Source organism: Rhipicephalus microplus, chromosome 8 (genome assembly GCF_043290135.1).
Source record: "Rhipicephalus microplus isolate Deutch F79 chromosome 8, USDA_Rmic, whole genome shotgun sequence".
NCBI classification, from domain to species: domain Eukaryota; kingdom Metazoa; phylum Arthropoda; class Arachnida; order Ixodida; family Ixodidae; genus Rhipicephalus; species Rhipicephalus microplus.
In genome coordinates, this window is record NC_134707.1 from 85095164 (window position 1) to 85108170 (window position 13007).

The 13007-nt window shown below is 43.5% G+C and overlaps 1 protein-coding gene across 1 annotated transcript in view; it reads left to right on the forward strand.

Moving 5' to 3' along the window:
• LOC142768643 (sodium-coupled monocarboxylate transporter 2-like) overlaps positions 1-12621 on the forward strand; it is a 34670-nt gene extending 22049 nt beyond the window's left edge. The window contains exons 10-14 of the mRNA XM_075870649.1: positions 879-965; positions 3056-3228; positions 7405-7508; positions 9454-9560; positions 12237-12621. Of these exons, the coding sequence (XP_075726764.1) occupies positions 879-965; positions 3056-3228; positions 7405-7508; positions 9454-9560; positions 12237-12323 (558 nt within the window). The 3' untranslated portion in view covers positions 12324-12621. The remainder of the gene's footprint in view (positions 1-878; positions 966-3055; positions 3229-7404; positions 7509-9453; positions 9561-12236) is intronic.
• The last annotated feature ends 386 nt before the right edge of the window (positions 12622-13007 follow it).

Here is a 13007-nt window from a genome sequence, read left to right on the forward strand (position 1 = left end):
AGTAGTGTTGATAATTTCTCTCTCCCCCGTGTGCCCACTCTCAACATAGATTAGGTCGTTTACACAATTAACCATATCAGCCCGTGGGCAGCACAGCTACTGTATTTATACGCTCGTGTTTCATTTTGCGCTGTTGAGCTATGGCTAAACGGTGTCTGCGTATGAACAGCAGGCATGAACAACTTCTCGAAAAAAGAATGCGCCCCGCATTGCGTTTTCAGATAAGAATTATGTAGCACCCACTTCGCTTGCCATTCAATGAGCGATGCATTTTATATACGTGTAGGGAGTACTCAAAAATGACTCAATTGCTTTGGCGAGGTACCATATTTAACCAGTTGTTGGACGCAGTGCATTTCAGTAGGACTTTCAAAATATTTTCATACTTTTCCAGGACTGCTCACGCTCAGTAATCTCACGTGTAATATGCGTGGTTGACAAATTTTGTCGTGAAATAAATATAGAGTGACTTACTGCACAATAACTAAATAACAATGGACGTCGTGTTTGCAATTGTCTCGTGTAAAAAGCACTATATTTAATTATAACACTTGGAATTGCTTGAAGTTTGGCCTCCAGATTCTCGGCAGAAAGTTAGTCAATGTTGTTGTTTTCATACATGATCAATCATAACGCATGTCGCAAATAGTTATAATTACGCTATGACAGTTATCATGCCCATGTTTCAGCCAAACCGTACGTTAATTACGCCCAAGTGACACGAGCGGACTACCGACGCCCAGGAACGCTTGCCAGTTCACCGTAATCAGCTGCTCCGGTTCAACATACCTAGATATTCAGTACAAGATAAATTGTCATTGTTCTTGCACTGGGACCCTGTCAAGTGAGTAATTGGTGATATTTTCATATCCCTGCAGCTTCTCATGATAGCGTACGGAGCTGCCACTGGTCCCTTCGTAGGACTTTTTATTCTTGCCATCATGTTCCCGTTCGTGCATTCGAAGGTGAGAGGTATTCACAACTGACATTGTCGTGGGTATGACTTTAGGCATTTTATGCCCTACCAGAAGGGTTAAATGCTTCCAATGAACTGATCAAGATAATAACTACAGCGAAGTCATTTCGAATTCGCATGCTTCATTATGAGCAAGGAGCACCCGGAACGGGGGCAGGATCTGTTATCATACTTTACCAGTTCGGAATAGCGTAAAACTACAAATTTAAAATAATAGGAAATGAAAAAGTAATCACACAAAACATACAATGTAATGAACAAAAATATTGTATGCTCGTAAATCTATCAGGGTATTATGAATTGTTGGTAATTCGTTGAAATGGTATCTTCTGCTGCCGCTTTACAACAGAACCTGAATAATATAACCATATACGCCATGCGCGTTTCACGTGTACTCAGCTGCTGACCCGCAGGTCGCGGGATCAAATCCCGGCTGCGGCGGCTGCATTTCCGATGGAAGCGGAAATGTTGTAGGCCCGTGTGCTCAGATTTGGGTGCACGTTAAAGAACCCCAGGTGGTCAAAATTTCCGGAGCCCTCCACTACGGCGTCTCTCATAATCATATGGTGGTTTTGGGACGTTAAACCCCATAAATCAATCAATCAATCAATGCGCGTTTCACTTAGATTTGTCGCCGGTATTATCAGGGTAAACATATCTCCCTTAAGTATTGGCCACATTCAAGCAAGTGCGTTGAAATGTTTGACGTTTTTTTTTTATTTAGCTACTACGATTTAACCACACCTGCTCCACACAGAGCCTACTGCGCCGTCTATAAAGCCTGCAAAGCATCACCATTTGATCGCGCAGTCGACAGATGGCGTGAGATCGCTATTCTGCGTCGTGCTTACCATATGCAGCACAAATCTGGATGATAGAAAAATTGAGAACCTAAGTGTCACCCAGGGTGTAATGTATCAAAACTAACTCGCGATTTCCCAACAATGGCGACGTCAGAAATGCTATTACAACAAAATAAAAGTGTATACTAAGTAGTCAACCAGCTAACTTTTCATGATTCAATCTCGCATAACTCTACAAACATTGCAATAAATAAAACGGCCGCTCCGGAAAATGACCACATATTTTAAGATAAACTGCTGTACGCAAAAAAGACACAGGTGGGACATGGACAAGGATAAAGTTACAACTGAAACTAGTTATTTCTCACCCTTCAAATATATAGTCACGAAAAAACGTAGTCACGTGGTCACATGGTCAAAACCAAACGATGTGACTATGTTTTTTCGCCAGTATATATTTCAGGGGTGACGATTAATAAAATTCAGTTGTGAGTTCACCCTTGTCCATGTCCCATCTGTGTCCTTTTTGCGCACACCAGTTCACCTTGAAAAAAAAAAACACCAACTCGCTTAGCTGAAAGTTTCACAGAAGCACATTCTAGCAAATAGAGATGGTAGGAAACGGGAAGATCACGTCATTAGAAAGTCATGTAACTGATGGTTAAAATAAATGCAATCATGAGATGCGGAAACCGGCCGAGCGTGGCAAAGGGTTAGGTGGGATGACAAAATAATAAAATTTGGAAACGTAAAATGAAATAAACTAGCTCGCTCATGACGCGGTATGGTTTGAAGATAATTAGGGAAAACACTCACTCTGGACAGTACTGGTTGGAGATCGTTAGGGGAAAACCTTGGACTCTCTTGCCGGATTCCATGCTGAACGGGTCCAGCGTAGCTCCCGCCAATCGGCCCTCCATGCGCGATCTCCTGACGCCATGTAGCTCTCGCCGAGTGGTGCCCCGTCCTCGGAATTCTTCGACCATGTCCCCCATCTTTGCTCTCTTTTTCTGTTTTCTACCACTCCTGTACAGCGAGTGCTCTCTCCTATTTATCATTCTACCATTCTTTTTTTTTTTTTTGTCCTTCTTCCGTTCCCCTGCAAGGCACTACGCCATGTCACCCATTAGATAGGCGAAAATTGGGTGCATTTTTCCTTTCTCAAAAACCACTAATTCAAATCGTCATCCCGTAGAAAAAAAACAGGCTGATAATGACTTAATGATTCCAAGTGGCTTCACCATTCAACAACTCGCAATATTCGGTCTCTTCCCAGGGAGCTGGAGCATCTACACTGCTCATGATCGTCGGAGAACTTGTCGCCATGTGGTGGTACCTCAGCAGTGGTACGAAAGCGCCGCCCATGCCGGTATCGCTCGACTATTGCCCTGGCAACGCTTCCTCTACGTCTCTCGTCACAAACTTCACGGCGCCGTTTTCATCGAACAGGTATATGCGTCATTAGGTCATGTCACGCTATTAGTGAACGTCTAAGCAGCGCCATAGACGAGAAAAACCAGATCATCAACGAAGAAGTCGTGACTTTAAGCTATTGTTTATGGGGCGTTACTCACGTCCTGTAACGTAAGCAACAAAAAGATATGTACAGCTTACGCTAGTGTTGCACGGCTGGAATAACAGTGAATTTTGTGGCCAAGCTACATTATCAGGAGGGTCTCAATTAACAATGTCTTCGTTATCACTGTAAAAATAGCTTGGCGTTAACTATTAGGACTTTAGCATGGTTTTCGTAAGCCCAGTTTTCATTATCACCCTAAATGTCACGTATGGCCTTAATTATCGTGGTTAAAAATAGTCTTGTATCTGCCCCACGCTTCCAAATAGTGTAATAATAATTATTTTACTTAGCACGCTTTTGTTTCGCATATGCCTAACTGGTAAGATCTTAAGAAGCACGGTTTTATCTAGGTGGTCCTTATGAACAAAAATCGCGACGTCCTAATTATGAAGAATATGATTACCAATGTTTTCATTCAAATGATGTAATTAGCAAGAGCAATGAGTGCGCGCTCTTCAAGTTGCTCCGTTGAACGTGTTAGGCACAGCTGAGGCAGGTCCTAAGCAACGTGAAATGTGATGTGGGTTAGAGGCCGTTCTTAACGTTATTGTTTAATTTTGGGTGATGCAAAGCGGTTGATTGAAGAGCTTAAATGCACCCTTAAAAGCAAGAAAAACAAGGAATGGGCATCCCGGCAGCAAAATTGCACGTACCTAGGTACAATTATTAAAGTAAATGACTACTCTCGCGACATAAAATCGAAACTGCAACATTTTGTACACAAATATATCCTGCGTCAAATTTACTTAATGAAATTGCACCCGTGGCTCTCACATCTTGCACACCACACCTTTTTTTTTTTAATACAGGTTGCTGCATGCACAACAGAGCATAGAAATAAGTTTCAGGCAACATCCGCTCCTTACTACTATAAAATTTAGTTGTAATTGAGGAAAATCCTAGTGATCTGTTAGCTATTGGAGCTATCCTTGCGTCTAACAGCGTGTGTATTTGCTTTACCACTAGTACTATTTTCTATCTGTTATGTTTTGTTGTTTTATAGCATGATATAACGTCCTCATTCTTGCTCTAGACATTAATAGGGCTGTAGTATTTATATACATGTTGATAAAAAGTCACCGAGGCTTACGAATACTAAACGGAGGTTCACGTTGGGGCAATACCAACTGTTCTTGAAGTGTTGGCTTTCTGAAAGGTACCGAATAATAAATATGGTTCATGTGACGTGTTTCAGCAGCTACTGTGCCATTATCCGTCTTTCTGTTGATAAGCGAGGTACCCGCTACACACCACCTGCGATGCTACATGTGGCTGTTGGCGGTGAAGAATTATGACTGGGCAGTTTGCAGTGGGTGGGAAGCATTAAACCACACAATCGTTGCAGAAATTAGCATTGTGTGCCGGCAGGTTGTTACTTTCCTGTTCCACCATGCTATATTGTATACCTGTAGGAAGCTATGGCATTGTAACTCAGCAATTTGTTGTTTTCGGCGGAAACTAGAAGTAGAACTGTTATACCTATGCTGATACAAAAACGCGGGCCGTAAAAGAATATTTCAGCGCGAAACAGGCGCTTGAAGTCGCCGCTCGCAAAGCGTGCCTACCGCCTTCAGCCCCCATATTGCCATGGCACCTGTGACGTCACGGGCAGCAACGACCGGTGGCTGTCGTCTATTGCCGCACCGTCAACCGCTGTAAATTATTCAGTATATGTGCCAGGCACAAGAGACTTCAAATATCTTAATTGCATGCGCTGCTAACCCCGTAACAACATGATTGATTAATTTGTGGGGTTTAACGTCCCAAAACCACAATATGATTATGAGAGACGCCGTAGTGGAGGGCTCCGGAAATTTAGACCACCTGGGGTTCTTTAACGTGCACCCAAATCTGAGCACACGGGCCTAAAACATTTCCGCCTCCATCGGAAATGCAGCCGCCGCAGCCGGGATTCGAACCCGTGCCCTGCGGGTCAGCAGCCGAGTACCTTAGCCACTAGACCACCGCGGTAAGGCATAACAACATGATACACCGACATCCAAACGCTCGCACAGCTAGTTGCTTGTTACGTCACTGCTCGTAAGTTTACCAGTGTTGTCCGACACTCAGGCTGCTCGTGAGTTCAATTCAATCATAATGAAAGTGCGTCATCAAGTGTGATAAATTTCCGCCAGCTTATTAACAATTGGTCAAAGATTTACCCCTCTAATTCATATTATGATAGAAAATTTGGTTTCATGGCGTATTTGACGTCTTTTCTCGCCAGGCATGACGCCTGTATAGAACGATATTGTAAATGACTTTCGAGCCGCAGCGTGGCTCTGCTGTAGAATACTCGGCTACCACGCAGATGGCCCGGCTTGAACACTAGCCAGTTCTGGGCAAAAGAATAAATACCAATTCAATGTGCATTTGGTGCGCATTAAATTTATGGCCCACCAGAAGGCTCTCGCGTGTGCAGCCGAGGCAGGCCGGAAATCGCACACGCTGACGAAATGGGAAAAATTGCAGGCATTTCTCTTCGATCAAGACAGGATACAATAACTAAGTTTGGGAGACGCCTTCTTCAGGCAGTGGACATAAATACAGAATGTGCTCGAAGAAGATTTATTTTCGGTGCGTACTCTCGAACGTTTATGTTGTATATGATTTGGCTGCGTTATATTGAGTGATGACGACAGCATACCGTCAGAACCAGCTACTGCCCGGCATCTTAAAGTTCTCTAAATTTGGGACTTCTCGCCTTTTGTACACCATAGCACCTCTTCAACAAGAATTTTAAACTACTTCATGTGGAGTTATCAGTTGTACTCAGCACCCCCTTGTCGCTTTCCTGTAACGCCTCATTTCACTTGAGGAGTAGTCGACGGTTGCCTTCCGAAGCTCGACTCCAGACATTCAGGAAGTCATCCTGGTAATGGAGATGATATGCGGGGTTTAACGTCCCAAAACCACCATACGATTATGAGAGACGCCGTAATGAAAGGCTCCTGAGTTTTTGACCAGCTGGGGTTTTTAACGTGCGCCCAAATCTGAGCACACGGGCCTACAGTATTTTCGCCCTCAATCAAAAATGTATTCGCCGCAGCCGGAATTCGATCCCACGACCTACGGGTCAGCATTCGAGTACCTCCGCCACTAGACCATCGTGGCGGGGCCGGAAGTCATCCTGGTGTGGGCTGAGAAGGTAGAGAAGGATCAAGTATTTCCTCTCCACCCCCATCCGTCCTTCTGCCACTTTAAATAGGGTCAAATAAAGTTGTTCATTTATTCATTATTTAAAATATTTCAAAAATAATATGCTTTGGTCACTATGCCACCACTCAAGTAGAAGCGTATGAGCAATCCTAGTTTAATTTATGAGTTAATGTAAAACTTGAAAGGCAATTAGCTATTACAGACAGGAGGGATGTTGCCATCTCACAGGAAGTTATTATTACGACAGACAACACGCTTAATGCGACAAAAATATATGACATGCAACAAACAATCGATAAGGACCTCTGCGATAGTTCATCGAAGCATACTTCTAGCACAAACATATAGTACTAGTCACGCAGCAACATCTGCGATTGCGCATGCACAAAAATATCGTTAAATTATGATGCTCTTATATGGAAGTATCCTTGCTGTAGGCAATCTTAGCAATGTTGGTTGTTGTTGGAGAAGCAACGCATAAATAACTGAAAACTGCAGAAGAACAAAAAAAAAATAATTGAAGCCATGCTACAGACATCATTAAAGCAGAATAAACGCACTTTGATGGTCACTAAACTACAAAACCGTTGCACGCGCAAGTATCGCAAGCATGCCCTAATTACATTGACTTAAACTCTTGTATCTGGCATTTTGTTGGGCGACCATTTTTGTAGCAAAATAATAAGTGAAGTGCCGTAATGAGAGCGTCCTTGCTTTGTTGAATCTCTTAACAATTTCCGCTGCTTCATAAGTCTGTTACAACCAGCACTTATATGTACAGGGGATTATTTCGCCAAAATTAGCTATTGCGAATCCACTTGCCACCCTGGCGTAACATTAGACGTGATTGTGTTTCCAGTGGAGAATTAAATTGTGTTCATCTGCAGGTCACAAACAGGTGCATCGCCGTTTGTAATTTCATCGTTATGGAGTTCCCTCTTCGGAATGTTGGCTACAGTCATGCTCGGGATACTAATAAGTGTGATAACAGGTATGTCTATTAATGCTTTTTTTTACTTTAGGTGCTGTTAGCGAGTGAGCAACTGGCCGCTGCGTCAATGAGTTATTATTGCTTAAATACTTGTACGAGTACGCTCAACGGGGTTTTTGCCGTCCCCGTCCTGCTCCATATATATCGAGGCTGTGACCTCTCACACTGATGCAGCGCACCGCGTTAAAGAACTTGACCAGAGGCGTAGCCAGGAGATGGCACACCGTGCCCCCGCCCAAATTTTTTTTTTCCATGGTAGAGAGAGCGAAAAAGTACCATTTCAAGGTAGCGCCCTGCCTGAAATCAAGGAGGTAGAGCCCTGCCCAAAACAACAATCGGCAAAAGTTAGTTGCACTTAACCACCTCAATCTTTTAGGCGTACCACTTCAAATCAGGTTATGAAGTTCAAAAGAATTCGTTGTCTCCTTCGAAAGAAAACCGAAACACAGAAATGAATGAAGCCATAAGGTGCGATTCACCGCCCGCACGTATGAAGACTAGGGGAAACTGTGCACTACCAATCATTCCCACAGCTTCTGAAAGATCGCAGTGCCAGAGTCCCCTAGAGTTAATATTAGGAAACAGTGAGATAGATAGATAGATAGATAGATAGATAGATAGATAGATAGATAGATAGATAGATAGATAGATAGATAGATAGATAGATAGATAGATAGATAGATAGATAGATAGATAGATAGATAGATAGATAGATAGATAGATAGATAGATAGATAGACAGACAGATAGATAGATAGATAGATAGATAGATAGATAGATAGATAGATAGATAGATAGATAGATAGATAGATAGATAGATAGATAGATAGATAGATATACGACCGTTAGGTTATGCATGGCCAAAGCTCACACCACTCAAAACAAGCAACAAATATGAAAGTTATTCGCAATCGCCCTGCATATTCCTGTGCGTTCTTTTCAGGTGGCCTACTTAGTATATGAGGAGCGTGCTGCAAGTGCCCAACTGGATTAATGGCTCGTTCATGCCCGTGCTGTCTGTTCTTTTTTTTTGCGTGCTCTGTGTTTGAGTGGTGCGGTGCAAGTTTCGCGCTGCACGTTGTTCTTTGCGCTGTATTCCACTTTGTTGCAATCACACTCAATACTTTGCCCTTGCAGCAAAACCTACTTTTTCTAGGAGCTGCGTGAATTGGGTAGGTGTAATATTGTTATGAACCCAGCTGGAGCATTCTTTCTGCTTTCGTAAGTATTATATTTTCACGGTGTTGCACAAAAACCTGCGTCACAGTGAGAAAAAGAAAAGTACAGATGCGATGCAGCGCTTTGAACACTGTTTACTGATCAAGCCTCCTTATTCCCAGGAGTAGGAGTAACTGTATTGATACTGTCATTTTCTTGAACACCTGAAGTTGTTTATGCCACGCCATAGTATATTTTTAAGGTATAGATGCAGTTTTTCGATGCAAAGCAGCTCTTTGACTTACGTGCGTACGTACGAACGCACCTCAAAGCGTTCGCCTCACTGCAGGTGTTGGAGCGGCGCCAAGTAGGTCATGCTGCAGCTGCACGTTGACGTCATGCTCCTCTCGCACACTGCCCTCGCAGGCGCGCGCTGACGTCACCCTCTCCCTCACCTGCAATACGCTTGCCGCAGCTCCCGCAGCTCCCGGCTGTTCCGCCCGCTAGCAATTATTCTCTCTCACTTCACCCGCTTCACCGCCCGTAACGTTCGACCGCACGTCGAGTGGAAACGCTCTTTCGGCTCGTTTAACTGAACGCAACTTACATGAACCCCCCCCCCCCCCCACCCTGTTCTTGTGTTTCAAACAAGCGTTTCAAAGCGTTCTTCCAGCATACGCGTCGATGTCCCCTTCATCCTGGTCAACGAAGTGCGCACGGCTGCTGCTCCGCATCTAATCAGAGTTCCCTTCGGGGAGGTGGTCAACAATTTTTTATCTAATTTACAGGTGAGCATCGGCAACCTCATGCCGACGTCACACTATTGAACAAGCAATGTGTACAGCTCTGGCGCCGACTGGGCGTTATGCAAAGCGACGAAAGTTTCTCGATAAAGGTAAGTACTTTTACACACGCTGATAATATTGTCTGGCGTTTAACGTCCTGAAACCACGCTATGATTATGAGAGACGCCGCAGTTAAGGGCTCCGGAAATTTCGACCACCTGGGGTTCTTAAACGTGCACCTATATCTAAGTACATGGTCCTCGAACTTAATCGTGTCAATCGAAAATGCAGCCACCGCCGCCGGGTAACTCCCGGCCTCGGCGGCTGCATCTTGCACTTAAGAAACTAACACTAAGAAAAAACAAGACACCATTAAACCAAAACACTAAAGGAAAGCAATGGGATTCGAATCCAGGTCCCCTGCTTGTCAGCGGAGTATTCTACCGCTGCACCACATCGGTGCTTCGAAAACTTATGTAAACTGGCCTTCGGCAGGTTGATGTCAGGAAAGGAATCGCGTTAACAGGAGTAATAAAGCGTTTTATAACAGCAATAAAACATCCAGTTGCGACATAACGCAAATTACGCAACGAGTAGCTAGTCAAATGCTCCAACAAAAGCTTGAGCTTGTGGGTGTTGTGGGGATTACAAAATCTTCTGCCTAATCCTTCGTCGTCGTCACCCACAGCACATAAAAAATTGCCCAATGTTTCTTGAAAGTTTGCAGCGGGTACCACGCTTTTCCGGAGAATGACGAAGAATGACATAGTGAAAGACTGCCTACTACACAATGACTTATGGCGTAACGGGTACCCTGCATGTGTGCCTGCAGGAGCTACCCAAATTGTGGTAAAAAAGCTCTTAAGGCCACTCTTCTGGCTTTTGCTGTGACAGTGCTGCGCGTTCCGCGCAGGCTTGGCGGTTTTGCAGGGAGAGCTGTTATGAGATCATACCTTGGGTCATGCACAGCGCTGTAGTTGTCCACCACCGCCGCCACAGGTGTCCGTAACCATATCGGACGAAATTATAAAAAAAAACAGTGCCAATAACACAGTTGAGCTCGAGCTCGGATCCGCTGCTAGCCAACCCAGCATTCTACCACTGACCTGCACCGTTTTTTTTTCTTTATTTCAGGTTAAACTTCACGCATGGGTTGCTAAGATAATTATACTTCAATACACAATAAACATGACAAAAATAACAAACCACTGTCAAGCATCACTATAACACATAACGTTTTAAAATTACTTCATGGTCAGTAGGGCTTCTCCGCTTTCTAACCATGAAGGTAAACATGCCAAGGTTTCTCGAGGTAGTGAGAACAGATGACTTAGCCACGCCGGTGCATGGGACTTGTTGGGAAACGTGCCTTAGGCAGGCTTGATGTCGGAAAAGCAATCGCGTTAATACGACTTACAAAGTGTATTAAAACGGCGGGAAAAAAAACCAGCCGTCGCACATTGCGAATAGCGTAACGAGTGGGTCGTCCAATGCTCCAACCCATTACAAAAGCTTGTACTTGTTCGCCAAGCACCTGTGGGCTAGGTGAACAAGGGTATCGCCACAGGCTCATACCCAATTCAGGCATAATTCCTCATCGTCGTCAGCCACTGCATGAACAATTGTCACAAACTTCCTTGCAAGTGTTTAGCGGATAACACGCTTCTCAGAAGAATGACTAAAAATAGCATAGCGAATACTGGCCTACTGCCCAAATATTTTCAATATCAACGCTGTAGTGGGTACCCAGCTAGTGTGCCCTTGCAGCAGTCACTAAATGAGTTTTTATAAAATTGTCTGAAAGGCAGCTCTTCTAGCTTCCGCGGAGACATTGTTGCGCCTTCCGCGCAGGCCTGGCGTTTTTTTATTCTTGTCTATGTTGGTCTCCATTTTTTGTTTCACTCTATCCCCCTCTATTTTTTATTGTTCGTTTTCTCTCTCTCTATTTCTTTCTCTTTCTATCTATTTATCTATCTATCTTTCTTTCCATCTGTTATTCTTGCTCACCATTTTCCTGATTCTCTTTCTTTCTCTCTTCTTCTTCCTGCCTTTTTGCTCTCTTTTTTCCAATTTTTTCTATTCTATGCTGAACATCAAGGTCGAACTTTCATCTCTAAATTTCACGCCGAAACAACCATGTGTGATATTTCTGGTATTGAAATGTATTTTTCGTACTTTCGCGACATGGGGTCGACAATATTTTCTAAAACTTGGTATGTTAGGTAAAGGCACCCACTGACGACAATTTACTTCATTTTTTACCGATAAGAAACTACATAAGAGCCAGCAGACGTAGTAAATAGAAATGAATATCGTCATGATGTCAGGTGGAATCTCAACGTAACGTCTTCACCTGTATTTTTTTCATAATTCGTTTTTCGATAATGAAGCGTGGTCTCTCGATAAGAGTGGTGTTTACGGGACTGCGAAACCGTACTTTAAAAATACACTCAAAATCCTTTTTTCTATTTTGTGTTCCTCCGGCAATCATATTCGAAATATTCATAACAATAATTGTTTGGGTTTTACGTATGAAAACCACAATATTGTCGTGTGGGTGCCAGGAAACCTTGTCTGGCTAACAACGGGAGAGGAACACCCGATGGTCAAGATCAATATGTTAGCGTGGAGCATATTCTCATCGTTAACTATTCCTATTGACATATTATATTGTTGACAATTGCTTGTACTATACGAGTCACAGAAAGAAAGACGTGAGAGTCTACTATAGTTAAAGATTTGTTGTGTTCTCATGTAACAGTCTTCTTCCTTTCTTTTTTTTTCAGGTGACGGAAGGCAGCAAAGAAGAACAGCAAGCAACGAAAACACTTCTATCTTCTCAGTCTGAAGAAAAGCAGGAATCGAATGCCTGATCTTTCAGAACCGAACGTTCTATAGTTCGTACTATACTGACTCATAGTTCATCGATCAATCGACGTATGCGTCCTGCTGAACGAAAAATCGTCATAGATGGCCAATTTTCACTAAATTGATTTCTAGTGACAGCAGTCATGCAAGACTTCAGCAATCGTACGAGAAAACTGAAAAAAAAAGTACTGACTACTTTTTATAGAGAATTGAACTTTTTTTAGAGATAAGAGAACGAGAGCGATAGGTTTATTTACACAAAGGCAGAGAGTGCTAGTAGACACTAACCTGCTGCTGAACACCTTCGGAAGGAAAAGACAATAAAAAAGTAATGAATGACAATGAGAAAGCAAGTACGTGAGTGTGTACAGCCCCGTCAGGTTGGCGCAGTGCTTACACAAACGCGCGTGCAGTCCAGTGACTTTTAGAAAAGTTCTGACCGCTATCACGGCCCCCGTTGCACTGTTGGCGTGATGCTGACACGACTGCGCGTAGGGCTATTTCGATGGACGCTCTAGTGGGGGATGTCTTCTCCAATACGAAGCAGCCGTACTTTATGTTCTCCCACTGTACGTGCCCCACGTCGTGCACGTGCCTCACGCGAAAAATCTTCGTGAAAAACACTCCTGCGGATGTTCCCTCCTTTCCCCATAACATTCCTTAACGTGCATTTTGAAACGTCCTTGTTG